Below are 25,244 nucleotides of genomic sequence, written 5' to 3' on the forward strand. Positions count from 1 at the left end.
AACCTACGTATTTACTAATGTCATCCTATGTGGCAAACTACAAAAATCTATTGAACAAAGTGATAGGACTGGAGGGAACATCTAAGTATACGTTCCATACTAGTCTTAGAAAGTAATAGGCTCCTTAACATCAGGTGGGGCATCTAAGCCCTCCCCAAAAACAGGTCACTATGAACATCACTAAATACACGACGTCCGATTGGTTACACAAAGTATAGGACCCTTAATCACGCGGCCCCCTATAATTGGTTGGCACTCTCACATCCATCACTATTTTTCCAGGTGCTGGTGAGCTGGTCATAACCATAGCTTCCCACCAATTAGCATATCATATATCATCACCTCAGTGGTCTGCTGTCAATTAAGGCTTTGAACTTGTCCTTGGGAGTATTCTTTGCTTCTGGAGAATTTAGGGGATTTAAGGCACGCTCTGCCTTCATGCATAGGTGTGGTCGTCATGTTTGACCAACTTCATCCTTCCACATGACTGAAGACCACAGAATTGAGCTCTAGTGTATTTAAAATACTATTTTTTAATAGACCTCTGACCTCTTCCTTGTTTTTGTCCATGCCTTCTGAACAGGAGTTTCGTTCTTTCACACGATTTGTATCCAATGTCTGTTCATCCCAGTCTGATAGGCCCTGGCTTCTTCGGGCTCATCCAGCCTCGCCTTTCTGTGTTTCACTCCTATTAATTCAATTTCCATTATAACTGCAACACACTGGAATGGCCCTTTCTTGTCCAGCACTGCTATAATATGTAGTGGAAACATCCATTCTTTATGCACTCCTATATATGTGTACATTGGCGCATGTCACAGATCTATTCACCATAAAGCTAGCCTCAAGAATACTGTCTGCTTGCGTTTTATTGCATATCTACACATATAAAATGACTTGATATCTTCATTGTTTCTGTAGCATAAGTTTCTTCATCTTGAGACCAAGATGTCACTTATCTTTAATACTTTATTGATGCCCTATAGAATATCTACATTCTCTTGTCTCTGCATCTGTTCTATATACGTCAGTCTTACTTCATGTGTGACGTCACCATTCTTGCATTCCGTTCATTGGTCCTGCTTCTTCAGGAATTTTATTCAAATGGCCATAATACTGTCATGTATGCAGGTATGGCTTTCTCAATGGGAACCTTGCTTCCAGGATTCAACTTGGTATCTGTAGTTTAAATGGTATTGTACGTGTCTCACACTCTGGTTCGCAACATATAGGCAATATGGGCGAGGTGGGGGTTCTTAGCTCCTTCTCTAAACTACCGCCGCACCAACTCAGTTGGGAAAAACGTAATCAAAACACTATCCATTCTGCTCTAAAGCAACCTCTGCAATTTTAGCAGCAAAATAACCCAGATGATTCCTACTCTTGGAATTCTTTCCTCAACTGTGCCTCGCGTTGGAACGTCTCTGTTTCAGTATACAACGTAACTTTCTCCGCTCTTTTGCCTTGTACACGAGACACTATAAAATGACTTCACTATAAAATCTCCCTGTAGTCTTTCTGTTCCTCCATATGCTTTGCTCAGTCTATATTCCTATGTATTTTTGCACTCATGGGGCATGCTGAACTAACATTTCTTTTAAAATGTCAGTTCTATTCTTACCAGAAAATTATTTTTGCATTAAGGCTTTTGATGCCAAAAGCCTATTTTTCGAATGCCCAAAATGCAACCGTTTTGCAAAATAAATTTTCTGTGCTGGTACAATTTAGGATTGCGCTTGCTTAATATACACCTAGTGCACACAAACACGTGCAGGTGGGTGTGGGGGCAGAGAAGGACGAAAAACATGCAATTTGGTAATGCCAAATCGGTGACCCTGAGCGTGGCCATGGACACAGACACTTCAAAACAGGGAAACGCCCAGCTGTGAAGTTAAGCCTAAGGACAATTTGCCTGTTCACAAAAAAAGAAGCCATATATTGGTCTCTTTTTTTCTGGATGCTAAATGTCACTGTTCTAAGCAGGGACAGCTCTGTTACTTCATAAGAGCAACTTGTTTCAAACTCGTCAAATGGTGTTGATTGTTATAATTTTTCTTTTTAAAATAAAGATTGACTGTCTGTAGTTGATCCATGTACTTTTTCATGTGTTTCATGTATTTTTCATGGAAAATTTTGCTTATGTTTCCAGCAGTGGACCAATCGAGCCTGTGCACAAATTGAATTCTTCCATTTCAATGTGCATTCTGCAATGTGCACATTTTTACTCACTAGCCTTACATCTTCTCTAATGTTTCCTGGTTTTGATCTCTTTAGCCCTTGCTAACTTGCTGCACACTGAGGACTTTGGGTGAGTTGCACCCTATAAAAGTTGCATAACAATAACTAGGTGAAAAAAATGTTATGTGAAAAATGTGCAAGAGGTGCAAATTGTCTCTTGGCACAGTTAGTGCATTTTCATTAGACCATTAAGCAATTGCTCCCTTGCCTGTCAAAGAAACTAGATCTTCAATGTATGGCTTAAAATGTGTGTACCTTGAGTGCAGCTAATATTTCACACAAGGGTAAAATATATCATGTTCATTGTGCTTTTTTATATCATATCCATTGAAATAACATTTTGGTTCACTTTTTATTGTAGCTGACAATAGATTCTCGGACAGAGATGACTAGGAAAGCTATTGGAGCAATCAGACAGATCACTGAAAGAATGAGAAAAAAGGGCATTGATGACAGTGCACAAGATCCAGGAAATTCCCTAGTCACTTACGAGGAGGCATCGAACCATTTAAAACAATCTCTTGCTCATCTTGAAACCCTCAGTCATGACCTCATCACAACCCTGAAGAGTTCTGACCAGGTAATGAGCCTTTTCTCTTTCTCAAACAGACATATTTTCCCTGGCAGCTGCCTCTTACAACTAGCCCCTGCTACCCTGGTGACAGTAGTGTCTTGTTTGTTGACTCCCTGAACTTAAGATGTAGTGATCTACGCTCTTTCAAAAAGTGTGACTTGTTTGTGAAGCTTTATTATTGCCACAGTAGTCTACTTACAATGGCATCACGTAAGGTAAGTCCAGTCTTACTTCATGGATACGCCATACATAAAGAATTCGCTGGTCCAATGTCAACCTTTATTTTAAATGAGAATGTTTTATTGTTCCTGTTCCATTGAAGACTGTGCACTGGCAGAGTGCAGTATTGGCTGGCGGGCATAAGTGTATTGTCCCAATATTTGAATGTTTCTCTTAGTTTTAAAGAGAGCATTCTACCCTTGAATGCTCTTATTAAGCAATAACACCTGATCCGGGGAGTGGGGGCGCAGATCGGGTGGTAACAGCGTGGGGCCCAAGTTAACTATGGACCCTGGGGTCGTTACCACCCGATCTGGGCCCCTGGATCGGGCGTTTTTGCTATTAGCACCCCGGTTTCCAATCCAGAAACCTGGGGTGCTGACAGCAATGCTTTTGTATGAATGAATGGGATGCGCTCGCTGCATCCTGTTAATTCATACAAAAACGTACCTACGATGGCCGCCGTGGATCTAGAAGACAGGGCTCGATGCAGAGCCGATGGGATTAATCCTCTTCTAGCTACATGTCGCACACAAAGCATTAATTATAGGATTGGCATATGTCCCCACAACTGATAAAACAACATTCTTAATGTTCTGGCAGAATCAGTGCATATACCGATAGTGATAAATGGGGATTGGAACCTAGCGACAGACTCATTCTGAGACAGTACTGATAAACCCAACTTAAGCCACAACAGAGAATGAGGTATTCTGGAAGATATTCTCCAAGGCAATTGTCTAATAGAACCTTGAAGAATATTACACCTGATGACTGAGGACTTTGCATTTACGTCAGGTCTATTTGGCACCGGCTACATTTAAACCTGTGATAAAACAGCTGCAAGTAATCAGAGTATCGGACCACTACACTCGCTCTGTCCAGCTAGATTTAGCGATAAATAAACCTCTACATTAGAAATGGAGAATGAACATAAGTCTTTTTATTGAGACTGCCAACAAAAGGACCCTCTGGGAAAGATTATGGAGGAGTATCTGGAAATGGACATAGGCACAGTTACACATGCAGATGCAGTGTCGGCTTCCTGCAAGGCACACATTAGGGGTATTCTGAGTATACAAGCGTCAGCAAATAAAAGGACAAAAGGTTTCAAACAAATCAAATTTGAGAAGGAGCTCAAAATACTCACACAAGAATATATCAGAGAGCTGGCACACAATCTACTTAGGAAAATGACTAAAGCCAAATATTACTCATTTATCATACACCCAAAACAGCGGAATTCGCTAGGTTCTGTCTCTAATGAAGATACTATGAGCAAGGAGAAAAAGCCGGCAGATGACCAGTAAAACAACTGCGTCAAAGGGAATACTCATCAGGCATCCCGTTTCTTAAAAATCATGAAAAGTTGATTACTAATCCAGATCATATCAACAAAGAATTAAAAAGATTCTATCAAGCTTCCTACATTTCCGATTGAACCCCATACATCAAGAGGGAACATGCAATCCTTACCCCCTCGCAACAGAGAGAGAAATATGAACAACCATTAAATCATTACCCACAGGCAAAACACTGGTCTGCATGGGTTGCTTGGCAATTATTTTGAAATCTGTAGTATACAGATCATCCCTATTTTGAAACAATTGTTTCAAGAAACAATATCAAGGCAACAGATTACAGCAGAACTCAATGAAGCGTTTATATAAATGATTTCCAAACTGAGTAGTGACCAGACACAGTGTGAGATTTATACTCATATATCCCCTAAACAAAGATATAGATTTTTTAGCTAAAATACTTGCATTAAGATCTAACGATAATATCCCATACTTGACACACGCATCACAATCAGGAATTATTCCATAACAACTGACAAAAGATAACATGAGTACTGTTAGATATTTAATGGCAAGAGAGGCACTCTAGTGGACCCAGATTTTGCCCTTTCACCAGACGCTGAGAAGGCGTTCGGTAGTCGAATTGCCATATTTTTATGGTGTCATGAATAGGTACGGATTAGGACAGAACTTTATCTCCAAGGTAGCCCTCACTCACCAAAAGCCAAAATAACTACCCATAAACTCATTTGGGATCCCTTTGACATTTCCTGCAGACCACATGCCGTTGTCCCCACTCCTGTTCATTTTAGCCTTAGAACCACTAGTGATAGCAATTGGAGAACATCAGGGAATAGATGGAATTCAAACCGAAGGAGGAAATATCAATCTACTCCTATATACTCATGATATAATGCGCACCCTAAGTAAACCCAAAGCCTCTTTGTTAAATACTGTTAATTTAATCATAGAATTCTTCTCTGGCTACAAAATAAACTGGGAGAAATGTGAGGCATAGAGAAGACTTGTATTACTTTGGCTTTCAATGGACCCCCAAGACATAGTAGATGGAAATTATTCCCATGTATGGAGCAGCTTTACATTGGATTTATGCAAATGGTCCTCACTAAATCTCTTCCTTTGGTGCAGCGCATTTGAACAATGGCGATAATGCCCAATTTCATACACATTTTCAATGTCCTCCCCATTACACCTAAAAGATCTAGATGGTCAACCTTTGACAAGGACATCAGCTCCTTCATGTGGGAAAGAACCAAACCATGAATAAACATGGAGAAAAAAGCAAGCAACTACACGGTCTGGTGGACTATTTCTTCCTTAAATGAATTTCATTTTCCTAGTATCCCAAGTACAACAAATATTTAAATTACAGGTATCGATTCCAGACCCACTCAACTAGGCGTAGATTTAAAAAAAACAGCTACCGGAGAGCTATGCAGTCATATCAGAACATTTAACATAACATTCTCTAAGATAATACGTCCCATTTTAAAGACCAATACACTGGCTTGGGAGAGAATTCACAAAGTAGCCATCATACATGTCTTTATATATGAAGAGTACCCATTATTGTTCAACTACTCTTTTAAGAAAGATGCAAAAACTTTTTTACTGGAAAACATGGACAGATTGCAGCATTAACATATTACAAGATGTACTTGACTCACAGGATCACATACTAGCTTTTCAAGATTTAATAACATGTTTTCTCTATCACCTTCAGAATATTGGACATTCCTCCAATTATGTCACTTTCCTTCTCTGTCTATGATTCTTCAGAACAAACCTGTCTTCCCTTTTCATGACTCTACTCACAGAAACCAGATTCCAAATTAAGCAGGGAAAATCTTCGAATGAAATGAGAAGCAAGGCTTCAACTTCAACTCACAGACGCACAATGGGTGTCCACAGCTTCCTTCCACAACTTATATATTAGAGAAGCCAGACTGAAAATGTAAAATCCTTCTTGACTGGTATTGGACCCCGTGAAAATTAAAGCTATGTAGTATAGGGCAGACCACCAACAACCAGACAGGAAAAAACAATCCTCTGAGGAAAAAAGCTTGGTACAGCTCTTGCAGGATAACGTTTTATTTCTCATATAGAAAGAAAATAAACGTGCCAATAGGGGCATTCACTCCTGACTGCCACGGGGCGCACTGGTTAGTTCAAAGCAAACAACGCATTATAACGGGCAATGCCATCACCTGTCCTATTCGGACTCTTGCTCCCTCTTTCTTCCCCTCTTTCTGGATATCTTCTATGGGCTCTGCCTTTTCTACTTCATCTGAAGCCAGAAACCTTGGAGTCATCTTAGACGCCTCTTTCCTTCCTCCCTCACATTGAGGACCTTGCCAAGAGGTCCCACTTTCAACTCCACCTCTTCAAAGGAATTCTTCCTTTCCTCACTTTCCCCCCGAAGCTCAATGTCTCTAGAGCTCTGGTTCTCTCCAGGCTAGACTACTGCAATAGCCTTTTCCTTAATCTATCCTCTTCTTCTTTACCACCCCTCCAGCTAATCCAGAATAGGGCTGCAAGACTTATCCTTGCCCTCAAGCCCAGGGACCGCATCTCTCAGCCCTAAAAGCTCTCCACTGGCTCTCGGGTGCTGCAAGGATCAAATTCAAATCCCTCTGCATCATCCATAAGGCTGTCTGGGACCGGGCACCACAATATTTGCAGCTTGCTCTCACTAAATACTCTCCCTCTAGATCTTTATGTTCCTCTAGCACCAACTCGCTGTGTCTCGAGCCTCTTTCCTCAGCAGACTCCCTCCTACGGAACAGCCTCCTCTTTCATCTTCGTCTTGAGCTGGATCTCCTCAAATTCCAGAAGATCGTCAAGAATTTCTTTTTCACTTCCTCCTTTCCTTCCTCCCTCCTCTGCTAAACCCCACAGTTGCTGAGATTGATGACCAGGGCCCTTATGTGTCCTCTTGGGCCCTGTCCTCCCACACCCAATTGCCTTCAGCCTCCGTCCGCTCCCAGCACTTGCCCTGGCACCCACTGGCCTGTAGCAACACAGGCCAGCACTTATTTATTGGCAGCTGACCACTCACTTAGGCACTTATAGCTGCTCACTCCCTAGCACTTCCCTCTTGGTACAGCTAGCACTTACCCCCTCCCCCCCACTCATCCCTTCTCTCTCTCTCTCTCTCTCTGCACTTGCATGTTGTGAATGCTCACAAGGCCTAGTAGATCCACCTCTATCTTTCACTGTCATCTTTGATTTTCATCCCCATGTACCTTCCCTGTTAACATGTGGGTGCTTTGAAACACAATTTACATGATGTATAAGTGCCTTACAAATGAACAATAAATAAATAAAATGGATAAATACAGTATATGGTGCTGATTCCCCAGCTTCTTTGGCTATCCCCTATATACATACCATCCATTCCAAATGGGGTCTCAGTTGATTGGCCACAGCTACTCTATGCCAAGTCCCTTCCACGTGGTCCTTGGTTTTGCCACCTTAAATCCTGTGAACATGATCGGCTGGCTATTCGAGAATGGTTTCCCTCCCTCCGGACAATTTGCGTGATGTGCACCTGGTAGCTGGACATAAGCTCAATGGATACTCTCACGGTCAAATTGACCCTCTTAGATGCAAGTCACTTCTTCTGATCCCAGACACACAGGCACCCTTGCCATGCCTCCCCAGCACAAAACTAAATGTGTTAGCATCGCCCCATGCACCTTGTAGTACAGAAGTACAAATCGCAGGACATCCTGCTCGTTGCTCCCCCTTGGCAGCTTCTTTCGCCAGGACCACACTAATCGGCCAACTTGAGAGGGATTTAGGTATTCTGCTTGTGGGCATCTGGCAGTTCAAATAAAGTGACCATTATACTGCGGGGCGCTAGTGCCCTAAATCTGTGGTGGGATGATTTGGCAGCTCAAGGCCTCTGCCCTGGCTCCCAGGAGATCGTCATTCAGGGATGGGTGCAGCCCTACCCTTGCTGGGCTATTCACATTCCATTCTGATTTCGCAAGCCCCCAACATTAGACTATGGCTGGTTTATCTCTCCAGCCTCAAGGCCCTTTCATCTAACATCTGGGCTGCACCCGGCGATAGGAAAATGCTGTGTAACTGAGTGCCAGAATGCGCTGCTACCTTTACTGTGGCCTTTGCCACCCTAGGTCTTGATTCTGATATGGTGGTACTTTCGTGCTTTATGCCACGTGACGGAGATAGCTATTACATTGATCATTCGAATCCCCTTATTACTCTGTTATACAAACCCACTGATCCACCCCCAACCCTTGGGCCTTCTTGGGGCACCTAATCCACTACACCTGTGCCCTGCAGACTACCCTTATGTCACCTATTGCTGGCCACCAACTCCTCTACAGCCTTGCATCTTTGTTTCTTCCCGTTTTTAATCATTTTTCCTCAACTTGAATCGTTTAAGGGGAAAGGGGACTTGAACGTGCATCCCAACAATGGTTTGTCTGGTAATGATTGCTGTTGGGAAGGTTGGAAAGAAGGGGGATGAGTCATACATATTTTGTGAAATTGCTCTGGATTAGATAATGTTTGGTCAGCAGTCTCGGATACAGTTTATAATTGCACAGAATTGCTTTTGTGAAAAACTTCCTCCTAATATTACTTTATGATTTCTCAGCAGAAGATGACTTGGAAATTCAAACCACCAGATGGCTAGTTGAAGCAGTAATGCGAAAATGTGTATTCTAAGGCTGTGGAAGCGGAAATATCCCCCCCCCCATACAACCTGGTCAAACAATATGGCAACTCTTGCAGGCTATGAAAAGTGAAGCTATGTAGTCGATTACATCTATCTATATAAATAAAAATGTAAATGTTCGTTTGTTCAAAATCTCAAATCTACGAAAGTTCTTCACCGATTGTTTTGAAATTTTGACACAACGTTGCTATACATAGATGTTAGGTAAAAACACACTTTTTCTGAAAAACAGTGCCATCTGTTGGACGTAAAAGCCACACATGCTAGAATAGCTCAAATACGTGCCGAGGAAGCAGCAGAGCGACGTGCAGCCAGACTTCAGGATGCATGGTTGCGAACACGGCGATCGCGTTCTGCAGCTTCAGATCTGCTTCATTCTCAACAGAATGAACGCGACAGGCTGAGAGTGGCTAAAAGACGTCAAGGAGAAACAGCAGTCAAGCGTCAAACACGACTCTGTGTCCTCGCAATCGCGCAATTACAATCGTCTTGCATTCAAGTAAAACCCAGCTGATTATTATAGTTTGAGCCGACACGTTCTCATCGGCACCATGACTGAAGTGTGTCCTTATTGCAAGGCTCTGAAATTTAATGGAGAAACGAAAGGAATCTGTTGCACCACCAGGAAAATTAAACTGCCTCAACTTGGAGAACCGCCAGAGCCATTAAAAACTACCCACATGCATTGTGAAATTAAACATATTAGAAACATGCGTTTTCTCTTTTCTTTGTTTTCCATTTAACCAGATTGAGCCACAGCAACACGTGGCCGGGGACAGCTAGTTGTAAATATAATTTCAAATGGATTGTGTCCTCCCATGGATTCCACATCTTGGATATAGTTTCCTGCATTAGCAGATCTGGGAAAAATAATTGTCAGCAAGGTGTGCCATACGACTTCGATTTCAGGGTCCCTCGGCACTCGCTTATGTACATGGCATTGATGGTGCTATAAATAGCTCACACTGCGGCCCTTTGCCTCAGTTCTGTTTTTTTCCACCTTCACCTCAGAAATACTTTGACGTGCATCATTACTTTTTTGACACTTTTCTTCAGAAAATGTCTACTCCTAAACCGACAGGTTTCAAATCGTTCCTGCTGTCCCTCAAGGGCAAGGTGGTGCAGGTCTTCACAGACAATACCACTACAATGCTTTACATCAGGAAACAGGGGGGCACCAGATCCCCAGTGCTCTCCAAAGAGGCGCAGGATTTAGGGCACTGGGCCGTCGCCCAGAGGATGTTTCTCCTTCCGTTTCATCTGCCAGGAGAAAAGAACACGGTCACAGACTCTCTGAGCAGGTAGCTTCGCTCTTGCCACAAGTGGGAATTTCGGCAGGACCTAGTGGAGAAACTTTTTGTCAAATGGGGCAATCCCCAGAATCGACTTGTTTGCGACGGTGACAAACACCTAGTGCCAGAGGTTTGCAAGTATGATCCCCCAGCAGGGGAGCAAGGGGAACGCATTCTCATTCCCTTGGGAAGGCCTCTTTCTGTATGCGTTCCCTCTGTTGCCGTTGTTACTTCGAGTCATCAGTCAACTCAGATGGTGCCGGTGCCGGATGATCCTCGTTGGCACCAGCGTGGTTGAGGCAGATCTGGTACCCGGACCTTCTCAGCATGTCAGCGTCCCCACCAGTCAAGCTGCCAGTGGTTGCGTCATTCTTCACCACGATCCAGGATCTCTGAACCTGAAGGCCTGGCTCCTGCCGCGCTAGAATTCGGTGACTACGATCTCCCAGCAGACTGCAAGGCACTTCTCGCCAAGGCTAGAGCATCGTCTACTCTGAAATGCTACGGACACAAATGGAAGCGTTTTGCGTTTTGGTGCCGGTCTCAGAAGATTAACCCCTTATGGGTCACGACTCCTCAAGTACTTCATATTTGCTGTCATTGGCCAAATCGGGGCTGGCTCATGCCTCCATTAAGTTACATCTGGCGGCTATCTTCCGCTACACCAGATCTCTAGGACATCGCCTTGTGGTGGCACCGCCTGGTGAAGGATTTCATCAAAGGACTGTTCCACTCGTTCCCGCTAGTGAAGGCTCCGGTCCCGGCATAGGAATTCAATGTGGTGCTGACCAGGCTCATGGGGACCCCATTCGAACCTATGCATTCAGCTCTGCTTAAGTTCTTGTCGTGGAAGACAGCTTTTCTCGTGGCCATCACCTCTGCAAGGCGAGTAGATGAGATCCAGGCCCAATCATGCAAGAAGCCTTACTTGACTTTTCACGAGACGAGGGTGGTGCTGCTGACGCACCACTCCTTCATGCCCAAGGTCCCGTCAGAATTTCACCTCAACGAGCCCTTGGTGTTACCTGTATTTTTTCCAACACCTTTGTCTCCGGCTGAGAGGACTTTGCACTCGCTGGATGTGGCTAGAGCACTGAAGTATTATGTGGCACGCACAAAGAGTTTCCGGAAAACCTTTCAACTTTTTGTGAACTCTGGTCCTGTGAATCATGGGAAGGCCATGTCCAAGGCTTCCATTTCCAAGTGGCTCTCTGGCTGTATCACCTGCTGTCACCAGTTGTCAACCGCTGCCTGGCCGTCCGAGAGCCCATTCGACCAGGGCGATCGCTGCAACAACAGCGTTCTTATCTGGTGTGCCCCTGCTGTACATCTGCAGGGCTGCTACACACCTTCATGAAATTCTACTGCATCGACAGGGATACCAGGGAGGAGTCCAGAGTCGGTCAAGCAGTGCTGTGCAACCTGTTCGCTTGAAGGTGAGCCTGGTCAGGAAGTAAAAGATGCTTATGTTGAACCTTGCCACCTCCCTTGGTTATGCACGTGCGTACTGCTATGTATTCTTTATTCATGAGCATGTGAATCCATGCCAGACCCCATGCTGGAGAAGGAACAAGTTACTTACCTGTAACTGTTGTTCTCCAGCATGGGTCTGGCTGGATTCATATGCAAACTCTCTCACATGCCCCTCTGCAGTTCTTTTCTTGGTCCTACTGCTACTTTGCGTGCTACCAAATCTGAAGACGGCTGCCAGAGGAGGGGCTTAGGTAGAGGGCAGTCATTGGCTGGGGGCAGTATGACCCAGGGCTCAGTGATATGTTTTTAGGAGAAAGACAGTTCAGAAATGAATCTGAAACTGATTTTTCTTTTACTGAGGATTCCCAGCCTGATGACAGGGAATATTCATGAGCATGTGAATCCATGCCAGACCCATGCTGGAGAGCAACAGTTGCAGGTAAGTAACTTGTTCCTTGCTCCAACCAAAGTAGATAGTGTTCACAGTTCCAGGGAAAGGCAACCTTCCCCATGTTTCTTCACAGAAAAATAAACGTTCAAAGAAACAAATTATTACTAACCCAATAGTCTTACGTCCTCCTCTTGTCACAATTCACTGCAGGAGAAAATGACACCTTCCCCAGCCTTTTTATGATATTCAGTATTGCTCAAATCCCAAAGACATGGATCTTCTTAGGGATTGTCCTTTCAAAAAGAACAACACAACTTGATTGTGGGTCCCAGGCTCGCAAGACACCTGGTATACTCTCCTGCCAGGTTTGCATTCAATGCAGTTCAAACACCATAAGGGCATAGGTCTTCCTTGGGCTTCTCCTTTTACAATATGCAGTTCTCTTCACACACTTGGCTTTGTTGAAGAGAACAACACAACTATTTATGGGTGTGGATCCCAGATCCACTCTTCACCTGGTGTACTCTGTTGCCAGGACATTTATGCCACACACTGTGCACAGAAACCAAGAGGTATGTGTCTTTTCTTTATTTCTTCTACCTTCACCCGCTCTCGTTTGGGTCTGTTTCTGTCATCTGCAGTGCTCGGGCAGCTTTCCCCGACAGCGGTACGGTGCTCCTGCAGCACCCCAGCTCTCCACGCTGATGCAAAGCCTGTTTGTCGGCTCCTCATCCCATCTGCGTCACTCTCGGGTTTCATCAGCTTTGCGCCCCCTTGGGGGCGCTCTCCAGTAGCAGCAGAGTGTTGCTTTGGTGCTCCGGCTCTCCATGCGGATGCGAAGCCCCTGCATCGGCTTCTTGTCTCGCCACCAGGATTCCAGAGCCCTCTGGTACATGTCCCCAGTCCGGACCCTGGCTTTTCCCTTCCTGGAGCTTCTTCGTTGAACTGCACCACATGCACCGACCTTCCAGTCAGCGTCGGGAGGAAACCACTTTCTCAAAACCTTCTCTCAAGCTGATAGGAACTGCCTACTCTCTCTTCCTTCAGCTGTAGGCATTTGAAATGTCTTGGCAATGCATGCTTCTTCCCTACGACTAGTGCGCAGTGTTGGCTTCTGTGCTATAGTGATCCTCGTAACTCCATTCCTCTTCTTCGTCCCAGTATTTTCAAAGGCTTCTCGTGCATGGGTTTGAAAATCAGTTCTTGTCATTCTACTGATTAAAGGATTTTGAAAGATGCCATTAACAAGTCTTGTGCTTTGGTGAAGGGGATTATTACAATAGGTCATCAAGGCATGAGGGATGGATGGATGGGGTATCACGGAAAAAGAGATACCACTTTTCACCTGATGACGTTGTGTCATCCCTCTGAGGGTATTCTCCTCCCATGTGGTCCTCCCCCAAGGGTTAGTATCATGTTTAAACATTGCCGTCCCCTGGCCACATGGGGAGAGGCTATCCCCAGGAGCAGATTGATGACATCATCAGATTCATCACATTAGAAAGAGACTTCGATCAGACTGAGCTGCTTTATAAAACTTAAGTGGGCAGCAGATTTAGGCCAATCTATAGATGAGGACACATGGAAGGTGATAATAGTATGCAACCACACATCTCGATGCACAATGAACAAGGAAGGGGCATTGACGCTGTGCTACCGTTGGTATCTCGCCCCCACGAGATTGCACAAAGTTGACCCCATAATTCCACCAGATTGCTATAGAGGGTGCAGGGAAGAAGGGAATTCCTTTCATATGTGTTGGGAATGTCCAAAGATTCTAAGGTTATGGGAGGAGGTAATAGAAGGGGTCAAGGCCATAATAGCCATCACTCTGCCGATGGACCCAGTAGTCATACTTCTGGGTTGCCCCAGCGGAAGAACAGTACCCGAGATAAGGAAGTGCTGCCAGGTATATAACACAACTACTGTTGGTAGCCTGAATCACTCTGGCCAAACAATGGGGATCAGCTACAGGCCCCTCAGTGCAGATGTGGTGGTATACAACATGGGATATCCTAGTGGCAGGAAAGATCACAGCACTTGCGGTTCGCCAATATCCGCCTGAATGACTCTGACCAAACAATAGGAATCGGCTACAGGCCCCTCAGTGCAGATGTGGTGGTATACAACATGGGATATCCTAGTGGCAGAAAAGATCACAGCACTAGCGGTTCACCAATATCCAAGATATTTGAAAACATGGACACCAGTGATTGACTTTAGCCAAAACTACCTGTTCCTAGCCCATAAGCCCCATTCAATGCGTAATTTTTGTTTAACCTCACAAAAATCCCCCATGATTAGCTGAAGCGAATATATATAAAAAGTTGACATAACAAAAAAAGGGGGATTTTAAATGGGAGTTGCAATATTTCTGTTCTAGACTCCTAATGGAGAAATCTTGATGGTGTCAACACTGGTATATACAGTGGATGCATTATGAGAGAAGGGAGAGCTTCTAAAAATTACGAACTGACAGCCGCAAGGAAACACCGAAGGGGAGTTACTGAAATTGCATCTGGATGCAGCTTGAAAGAGGGCTGGAGCTGTCTATTGCTGGGGTGGTCTAAAAGCTGACTAGGCCCTATGGTGAAGAGCTGGGGACCGTCCTTGAGAGTGATGTGACCAGACCGCTGCACTGTCCTCAAAGATGGCCCTGAAATGCAGCTGGCATTCCTGAGCTTTAATCCGAGGTTTTCAATGTAAGTAGAATTGAGCCACTTGAAACCAAAAGGTGGTGGATTCTGCTTGGGAGGGCAAAACTCTCCTTTCCTCCATCCTTGTGGGCGTCCCCCAACATGGGGACAATCCCGGAACGTTTGGCAGCAAAAAAATTAGCTTCCCCTTTAAATTTAGTATAGCGTGTGGGTGCGTGGCCTTGGGCGTGGGTACTCCCCGCCGAGGCCCACCCTCCAGCGCCTCACCTCAGTCCCCTTTAAACACATTGGACGCTTAAGATACCTGGCTAGTCATAGTACCTATAAACCATTGCCATAATATCGGGGGAAGGTGGGTGGGACGTATTGTGGAAAGGGGACTATGAAAAATCTAGTCACTACAGTGAGTAACTTTAATTACTGATACGTCCCCTCCCCTTTCCTCCATCCTTGTGGGTGATTCCACCGAACAAGAACATAGGGTGGAGCTATGACAACCAGCCTCATATCTAGGATGAAATGAAAAGGTTCTTCAGAACCACCTGACTGAACTCTGCATCGCACCTGGAGTTGGTGTCCAGTGAGTAGTGTTTACAGAAGGCTGATGGAGTGTCCCAAGTAGCCACTTTTGCAGACGACATCCCAAGAAGCATGTCTCTGAAACATCACAGCTGTGGCCCTAGCTCTGACGGCATGGGAATTAATCCCCTCAGAAACAGGTTTGCCCATACCTGTGTAGGCCTCTGAAATGGCCTGGGCCTTCCATCCGGCAATGGAAGGCTTGGAAGCCTGAGATGGAGGAGCACCAAAAGTCACAAACAATGCCTCAGACTTCCTGAAGGATTTCGTCCAAGAGAGATAAAACTTGAGAACCCTCCTGAGGTTGAAGGAATGTAAGGCCCTCTGTTCCTCCGGACTGTGGGTTCTGGAAGAACACTGGCAGGCAGATCTCTCTATTTAGATGGAAAGGAGAGACCACCTTGGGCAAGAACTTTGGGTGAGTGCACAAGATGACCTTGTCATTGTTAAACGTGGTGAAGTGCTTGCACGAAGACAATGCCTGCAACTCACTAACCTAATGCGCAGAGGTGAGAGCCACTAATAAATCCATCTTTTGTGTCACTAAGCGGATGTCCACAGAGGCCATCGGCTTGAAAGATCTGTGTTGCAAAGCTGCAAGAACGACATTGAGGTCCCAGACCGGGTGCAGCTTATGCACCAAAGGAAAAAGCCTAGACAACCCCTTAAGGTGTGCCTTAACCACTGGGTTGGCTGCTGAAAAAACATGCTCATGGGAATTCTTGTAAGCCCTGATGGCCGCCAAGCAGGTACAACAAGTATCCACCTGAACTCCAGAAGGAGGCAGGTGTGCTGAAAAAGCTGAAACGTCATCCAGAGGACAGGTGACGGGGTCCAGACCCTTGTCACAAGCCCAATGGCTGAACCTAATCCATTTGCATTCATACTGGGACCGATTTGGGGGCCTTTTGGCCTGCTGAATGATGTCCCAGTTGCCATCTGAAAACTTAGCATGCTGAAGCCTCAGCTGATCAGGAGCCAGGCCTCAAGGGCCAGTTTGGCCAGATCCAGATGCTCCACTGCTCTGCCCTGCTGCATCAGGAGGCCCCTGCTGGGGATCGGAAGATGGACGGGTCCATGGGAGCACAACTGCAGTAAAACCAAAAACCAGGGTCTCGAAGGCCAGTGGAGGGCAACCAGGATGAGGCTGCAGCTCAGGGAGGGCCTGTAACTTGCGGGGGATCTGCTGGAGTAGAGGGGTGGGAGGGAATCTGTAACACCTGCGGCCGTGCCAGCAGATCTGGAAGGTGTCTCCCAGTGACACCCGAACCTGAACTGGCCATGAGATAAACTGGGGGCACTTGGCTTCCAGGGGAGAGGCAAACAAGTCCAGGCCGCAATCCCCGAATGCTGAAACAGGGGCAACAAGGAGTCATTGTGCAACTCCCACTCGTAGGTGTTGAACCCCAAGCGACTCAGCTGATCCGCTTCTGCATTGCTGATCCCTGGCAGGTGGACTGCAGAAATACAAATACTCTCTGTCAGGGCCCATTCCTAGATCAAAACCACCTCAATGCAGAGGAGGCAGGAGCGGGTGCCACCCTGCTTTTTCAGGTAAAACATTGTCCTGACCAGAACCGACTTGTCCCTGATTAGGGGCAAAAACGCCTTGAAGGCCAGGCCCACTGCCATGAGCCCGAGCAGATTGATATGAGGGCTTCTGTCCTGGACCATGCTCCATGAATGACATGGCCCTCCAGAGTAGCCCCTCAGCCCTAAAGAGAGCAGTCTGTCGTCACCACGGCTCCTGTCGGGTAAAGGGGGCTCCCACTGAAACATTGCCATCCATCAGCCACCAGCAAAGGTCGGGCAAAAGGAGCGGTGGTATTGGGCTCCTGTCTGACTGAGACCCTGTCTCCTGATCCCAGTTGGCCATCGGGTGGAGTTGGATGTGCCTCATCTTTAGATGGGAGTGCTGCACAGTCAGCACGCAGGAGGCCATCAGGCCTGGAATGTGCTGTAACCGCCATGATGAGGTGGGCGAGTTGACCGGAAAGTGCCCCACCACTTTTCGGAGGGACATAAGCGTCTCGGGCTTGGGGAACACTTGCTGGACGGTAGTGTTCCAACGCACCCCTAGGAAGACCAGTTCCTGAGAAGGGTATAACTGCGACTTCCTCCAGTTGAAGGAAAACCCCAACTGATGAAGGGTATCTGCCAATCTCTGGCAGGAGTGCACCACCCCTTCGGGTGACCCCATCTTTACCAGCCAGTCGTCCAGATAACCGTATAGGTGATGGCCCTCCAAGCAGAGTAGGCCCGCCACTGCATTCATCAACTTTGTGAAGACACGGGGGGCCGAGTTCAGGCCGAAGGGCAGCACCTTGTACTGGAAGTGTTAGGACATAATTGTGAACCACAGAAACTTCTGATGCAGTTGATATATGAGTGCAAGCAGTTACATGGTCTTGAGGTCCAGGGAACACATCCAGTCCCCTGCACACACAGACTCAGCTATGTGCATGGGAGCAATCATCTGGAAGCGTTCCAGCGGTAAAGACAGATTTAGAAATGACAAGTCCAGGACTATCCACAGGCCAGCCTAGTTGTTCTTGGTTACTGCCAAAATCCTTCAATAGTTACTGAAGCCCTGTCTTCAAGATGAACCGGTTCTATAGCCTGCATCTCCAAGAGTGAAAGGACCTCCGGTAAAAGAACAGGGTATCGGATCTGATGAAGAGGAGGATAGGATGGTAGAGGCAGAGGAAGGGGAAGGCTGAAAGCCATGGACTACGGATAGGACCTATGGGTTGCTGAAAAGTGTGCCCTGCAACAGAGGCAAATGGCCCCCCACAGGTGAGCTGAGTTCCCCCGATCCTGACGTCACTGCTTCTTGGCGTCAGAGGCGGGGATAGTGGAGGGGGAGCAGCAAAACCTGTGCGATGTCCTCTGCTGCTTCCTTCTGTTGTAGCTGGGCGACCTGTCATGCCTCTGTGTACCGAGATCTCTGTAACTCTTGAAGCTGGAAAATGTTTGGGGCTTGAACTCGGTCCTACCCTGGGATTGAGGGAAAGATTTCTGACCCGGCTTTGTCAGGATGGCCAAAGTCTTGGCGGTTTCCTTTTTCGTCAATTCGTCATTGGTGGATGAATGAAAAAGGTCCATGCCCTCAAAGGGCAGATCACTGATCTGCTCCTGCACATCAGATGAAATCTTTGTGGTGTGCAGCCAGGCCATCCTTCTTATCCCGACCCAAGACACAGCCCTCTGCTGGCTGTGTCAATGTGGGAGACCTGAAGACTCCATGAGGTCCTGTACAATGGCCCAGACCTCTGCCAGACTTGCTTTGAAGGAGGCTTGTTTGTCCGAAGGGAAGTCTGCCAGAAATTCCCTGAGCTCCTGCCACAGCTTCTGGTTAGCCGTGGCCAAGAGGGCGCCTGCGTTGGCCTGCCGCAGATGTAGTTCTGAGATGGAGTAACAGTGCTTTCCCAGGGACTTGAGGACTTTGTCCTCCTTGGAGAGGCAACTGGAGGTGGCTCCCGTGGTGGAAGACGAAGATGGTTTAGAATAGAACGAGGCTGCTGCCACCACAGATGAATGGGGCTGTGGGTGTGAGCCAAGGAGGATAGGCTCCCCGTCCATCAGCCTAAACCTGCTGTCCAACTTCTTGTTCATCTGGGCGTTGGCCCTGGCCTTTTCCCAGATCTTCCGCGCCATCTACAGCATATCCTTCTGGAGGGGAATGCCAGACCTGGTCATGGTGCATTTCCCCAAGACCACTGCGAGCACCCCGACTCCTGGGGGGTTTCCTCAGGAAGAGGGACCCCAAGAACTCTGCCAGGCCCTGGTAGTGGTCATGAAAGGCCTTTGGCGGATGCTGAGGGCTCATCGTCCTGGGTGTCGTCATGGGTATGCAGGGGGTATCCTTGTTGTTGTCCACCCATGCCCCTTTTTCACAGGCCGAGGGGAATCCAGTTTCTGGGACACGGGTGCCGAAGGGGTTTCCCCGAGGTCCGGAGCGGCAGGCAAGTCCAACAGTTGTTAAGGGGGAGGCTTTGGTTGTACAGAAGGAGGTTGAGGGGATCTGCACGGCCGGCAGGGCCTGAACCGGAGGAGGGACCGGCACCGGGAGAGGCGGAGGAATGGGCAGAGTACCCAGGGATGGGGGGGATAAACTCCTTCACAATGTCCTTCTGGAGCCCCTTCATCTGAGGGTAACGCATGAGGAAGAGGAAGCGTTCGAAGAAGCGGACGTCACTAGTCACTGTGTCCGGGGTGCTGGGCCTCTGCTCCTGGTCAAAGTGCTGACGGATCTGGGGTTGTGATGGGTAGATGTATGGCTGCGGGGACCATAACCCGGCACTGTAGGATTCGCTGCCGATTCCAGAAGAAAGGGGGCTGGTATCGTCCTGCAAAGCACTCTCGGTGGGCGAAAGACATTTTGAAGCCTTGTGCCATGCCCTGGGCGGGAGGGTGCAAATGCCCTGAGCCAAGGGAGGCCTCAGACATGAGAGGATACAGCTTGGGTCTTGAACCCGAAGCAGAGACTTCGACCTCAGAGAGCCCTCTGGTAGGCGCTGAGCCAGATGGCCGGTAGTAGAAACGTCCTGGATGACGGCCTCGGAGCAAGCTCCGGTAGGCTGGGTGTCCTGTGCATCTGTGCCGGTAGCCGTGCTTGATCCAGCCGAGGAGGTGGCACTCGACGATACCTTAGCCCCTGGTATTGAAGAAGAGAACGAGCCTGGTAGGCCCCTGGACCCCTCCGCTTGGTAGCCGGTAGCCTGTAAGTCCTCAGGTCTGTCCCTGGACTGCTCGGAAGCGCCCCCAGGGACTCAGCTTGGGAGCCAGTAGCCCATAGAGGCCTCAGGCCTGCCTGAACCTGAATGCGAGGAACCCGATCCATGGGAACCACAGGAAGAAGTCTCTGTGCTGTTGACCAGTCCTGAACAGAGGACCTACTTTGTCTTGATGAGAGGTCCTGGAGACGAAGTCTTTCGAGGGAGAGGTGTAGAAGATCTCCCTCCACTGCAACAAACAGTTCTTCAATGCCCTGTGATCGAGAGCACTGCAGGCAGCCCATTACTCCCAGCGGTGGTCGGGCCCCAAACACTCAAGACAGAGCGCATGGGGGTCGGAGGCCGGGAACGAGCGGTCTCAAGATGCACACCTCATGAATCCTCCTGTGGCCGACCTGCGCCGGGGAGGTGAGGCACCGAAGAGAAGTGAAATAATAACTGAAAAACAAATGGGGAGCGAGCGGAAAGCTAAAAGAGGTCTCTGTGCTGACTACCAGGTCCGACACCGTCCAGGCGGAAGAAGGGACTGACGTGAGGCGCCGGAGTGCAGGGCCTCCGTGGGGCATTCCCGAGGCCACGCCCCCCATGTGCTATACTAAATTTAAAGGGGAAAGCTAATTTTTTTGCTGCCAAAGGTTCCGGTACCTTCCCCATGTTGGAGGACGCCCACAAGGATGGAGGATAGGGCATGGGACATATGAGTATTTGGTAATCCTATTCTTCCTGTTACCCTGACTTTTTTTTTTTTAGGAAGAGGGGTATCTTCGTCCCAAGACTAGAAACATTCCTAAACTGTCCAGCTTCCCCAACACAGTGTGATGCCGGAAATGCATCTGAGGGACAGGGCCTCTGAATCCTTGTCCTTTTTCTGTTTTTACCGTGTGTTCTGTCATGTTTTCTGCCCAGGAGTCCATGAGGGACTCCTGGCAGTGCAGCTCTCTTTTGGTTTGGTGAACAGACCCATGGGATACCCTTATGGCACCCATGGGTAGGGGTACAACCCTGTGCCCCTAGTGTATGTTTTTGGGCACCTGTGGGTGGCCCACAGAGCAGGGTATGGGCTGGTGGCAGCTCCATGCTGAATTTGACAGGTGCTCTGGGTGTCCTCCATTTTGGGATACCCAGGCCCTGCCATTGGAATCAGTTGATTCCTGATAGGAAACAAGATGGCCCCTGTGGCCTCTTGCTTTCTATTGCCTGTTATCTTGTTTTTCCCAAAGTCCTGGGAAGCCCTGACTCTGTCCCTTCCCCCTGACTGGCTGTTGGGTGGAAGTTCCATATATGGTGTTGTTGTGAAGGCCCAGCTAGACTGACTGGAGCCTTCCCAGTGACTGTATGTTGTGGGTACCTCCTGTGGGTGGGACCTGGGTGAATGGAGTGTGTGACCAATATACACTCCTTGTTGTGGTTGTCTGGTTTCTGGCATGAGAGACAAAGACTGAGACAGCCCTGCCCGAAACTGGCCTGAATGCAGTGTGTAGTGTTGAATGGCTGGGTACTTGTCCCAATCCACATTCCTTGTTGTGAGTGTCTGAAAGGGAGGAGTGTGGCCTGAATGCACTGTGTGCCTGATTGGCTGACTGACTGCATGAATGCCCTTCTGTGTGATTGGCTGCTGTGTGTGTGCCAGCAGTGTGGATGAGAGACAGAATAGTATATCTGGGGACCTCTCACCACTGGAAATTGTTCAGAAGCATTCAGAAGCTGAGTCTCCACTCAAGAGTAACTGGATTTGCTGATCCTCGACGTCCAGCTGGAAGAAGAAGACTTGCTGTGGCATTTGCTTCGACGGAACTGAAGGTTGTCGAAATCGTCGAGGACTGACCCGAGAGAGGACCTGGTAAGGCGCCCTCTTCCCGTGCTCCGAGGGACCATCGAGCACCGCTGAATCTTCGCCGAAGCTCCCTGGACGCCAGACCATCGAAAGGCTGCCGACCGGAGAAGGGGACTGCCGAGGAGACCGAAGTAAAGCACCCGGACATCGACGCTGTCGAAGTCCATTGCCGTCGACCAGGGTTCGCAGGTCTGTGCAACCGCTGGAGGCCCGTCGAAGTTGTGTTGCCCAGCCGGGGGAACCACTTGACGCCGAGCCGCCGACGACCGGAGCCGTCCGCTCCTTGCCTAAGAACATTTGACTCGAAGGACTCCCTCGTCCGCACCGTCGACCGCTTTGGCCCTGCCGGAGAAAGTCGAGGACGACCAACGCGCAGAGGAGAATCCGCCGGTGGGTTTCCCGCCACCTCACGATCCCAAAGACTCGAGCGACTCGACGCCCTTGCTGGGCTCCCGTCTCTACAATCTTTGCGGTCCAGAACTATTGTCATCGAGGTGCCCCGCACACCTCCGCCTTGCAGGACGCCGACGCCCCGACGCCGACGAGCACCGCTCGGACGAAGCTGCCGCCTCTTCGACATCGTTCTACCTCGTTTGTCGACGGACGTTCGACGCCCCGTGCCTCCCGCTTGAAAGGGAAGGCATTCAAGAAGGGCCGTCGATTCCCCGTCGCCGAACCCCGAGGTCTTCGACGTTTCTCGACGCCTCTCGACGATCCGTGACTCCTGCTTTAAAGGGGGTCATTCAAGAAGGATCTGTCGACGCCTCTTCGAAGAACTCGACTCCACCAGGTACATTGGGGGGGTAAAAACATTGTAGGAGAGAATAAGACTGTTGAACAATATATGGACTGGGCTTGTGTTATATCTCTTTATTTTACAGGTTGCCCAGGTGGGGGGATCTCCACACAGAACTGTGTCCAGTGGTAGGGGCCAGTATTCTGCCTATTGTTTCAACCCTCTGTTATCTCTCCTCTCTCTATTTGCTGGTTTCCTGCTTATTGATCTGCGTGCCATTGCTACAGTATTGTGAATGCACTGTTATGAGGTCTAATATTAGTGGTACCACTTTAGAATTGTAGATATTTATCATTATTGGTTTTCCTGAGCACAAAGTGCGTTGTTGTGATAAGTGTACATAACCCTTGAATATTAATTATATAAAGACTGTGTTTTCAGTAATACAGTGTGTGGACATTCCTTTGTGGGGGCTTGGGGATACACTGTACTTAAGAACCAGCCTGCATCACCTCCTGAGAAGCTAGGCCTTGATTGCTCGTCCATAGCTACCGTATTAGAGAATCTTGGCTGGGGTCCTCTGTGCCTCTCCTCTACCATATAGAGAGCGGAAGTACAGACCCCCCCACCGGTCTTTACACACAGGCCTTTAAGTGAGGAGAGTCTAAAAACACTCCCTAGTCCTGGCCTTTGAAAAGAAGGGTGCTGCATATAATTGATGGTTGGGTTTTGCAGCCGGGGGAGAAGTGCTTGCTCAAGTGAGACCTCATGTATCCAACCCTGTAAATCAAACTGCCAGCACTTTTAAGCATGCAGATGAATCGAAATTTCACAGCACTGCATATGTAAATTGATTTTGTTCATTGACCACTGTTGATTATTTATTGAATTGAAATCGATATATAGTAAAGTATTGTGATTTGTGTTTTTCCTAACCAAATTGTGTGTTTTATTTATGTAAAAATAAGTTTAATTGTGAGCCACAACAAAAGGTAGCCTGTGGAGTTTTAGTGCGATCTTCATTACCTATGATTCAAATAAATGTAAATATACTTTATATAACGGGCAGACACGGCTACCAGCTGATGCGCGTGGGGGCCCTCGCATAGCAGGCACGGTCGCTGGTGAGCCAGCGTTTGCGGACACGAAAAGCGGAGTCGACCCCGACACACAGCGGGAGGGACCCCTAAACACATCGCCCTCGAGACTCCACTGTGGCGAGGGACGGCTGCCCACGAAAGGGATCGAGGCGGCGCTGACAAGATATGGAAGGACCCGCTCTCTAGCGCTTGCATAGCGCAACAGCGCGGAATAAGGCCGGCGGCAGCTTCGCAGTATACCGAAAAGCGGACACATGAAGGTGTCAGGTGTCTTGACCCACGTTTGAACTATTATGCTACAACATTTGGTGCTGTGGGCTTAGAAAATCCAAGATGGCTGAAAAACCCACATTTGCGCCAGAATCCAGGAAAGCCGCGCAGTTTTTGCGCACACCAAAATGGTCGCCTGACCTGCCACCCACCAGTGCGAGCGTGATGGGCCAGAAGCGACATGAGCGAAATCAGTGCAAAGGAATATGGTGCTGTTCAAAATCTGTTTCAATTAATGTCAAAAATAGCTAAAATCATGGGCACGAAACCACCAAACAAAAATACAACTTCTGGTTGGGTGTTCTACATTATTCTACTGCAGAATCTACATCAATGCAATGTTAGCAAGGATCATATGCTATCAAGTAAAATCCTTTCTTTTTGAAATGTATTAATTCAAGACAGCTCCCAAAAAGGGGTGCAGTACCGGCGCTCGACACTAACCGGCGCTAGCGGTCTAAACTCTGACAGGAGGCCTGTCTTTCAGGAGCTGACAAGGAACCTGAGTTAGCTGGAAACTTCAAAGCCTTGCTGGTTAATGATTATTCTTAACACCTACTGTTCCCAGGCCCCACATCAGAAGTCAGTCTGATCTAATTAAAGTTCAAGAGACCTCTGTCCATGGTAAACATTCCCACCTGCCCTTACCAGCAACAGCACAAGGAGACCACAGGTTTCTGTTAACCATATGCAGAGTGGCACCCTGCTCTGATGACCTCAGTCAACACAATAGACTCTTCATCTGAATAGGATATGCTGATTTGAGGTGTAATTGTCAACAGTTGCTCTGGGGGAAGGAAGACATTTGATCTCTGGGTCAAGCCAAGCTCCTGGGGGCAGACCCAGACTCAGATGTGAATTCCATTAAGGGCAAATGTATGTTTATTAATTTGCCTATAAAATATTGTATGAAGCTTACAAAAATGTACAATTTGGAGATTCATAATATGAAAAATGTACCTACAATTTGAGACTAAACTCAACTCCGTACGATGTTCTGAGACCGAACCCTGCGATTTATTAATCTTGCAGACACTGGGTTTATGCTAGAGACATGATAACTTATATTAATATGCTCAGGTAGAGGGTGCTGGTCTGTGTAAATTTTGAGGAAA

At 47.7% G+C, this 25,244-nt stretch overlaps 1 protein-coding gene across 3 annotated transcripts in view; it reads left to right on the forward strand.

Annotated features, from left to right (window-relative positions):
* Window positions 1-25,244, forward strand: part of NBAS (NBAS subunit of NRZ tethering complex) — a 3,456,930-nt gene that overhangs the window by 2,488,948 nt on the left and 942,738 nt on the right. For all 3 annotated transcript variants that reach the window (XM_069605942.1, XM_069605943.1, XM_069605944.1), the window contains one exon: window positions 2,600-2,818. In XM_069605942.1, the coding sequence (XP_069462043.1) occupies window positions 2,600-2,818 (219 nt within the window). The remainder of the gene's footprint in view (window positions 1-2,599; window positions 2,819-25,244) is intronic.

This window comes from Ambystoma mexicanum, chromosome 4p (genome assembly GCF_040938575.1).
Source record: "Ambystoma mexicanum isolate Mex_15411 chromosome 4p, UKY_AmexF1_1, whole genome shotgun sequence".
NCBI lineage: Eukaryota > Metazoa > Chordata > Amphibia > Caudata > Ambystomatidae > Ambystoma > Ambystoma mexicanum.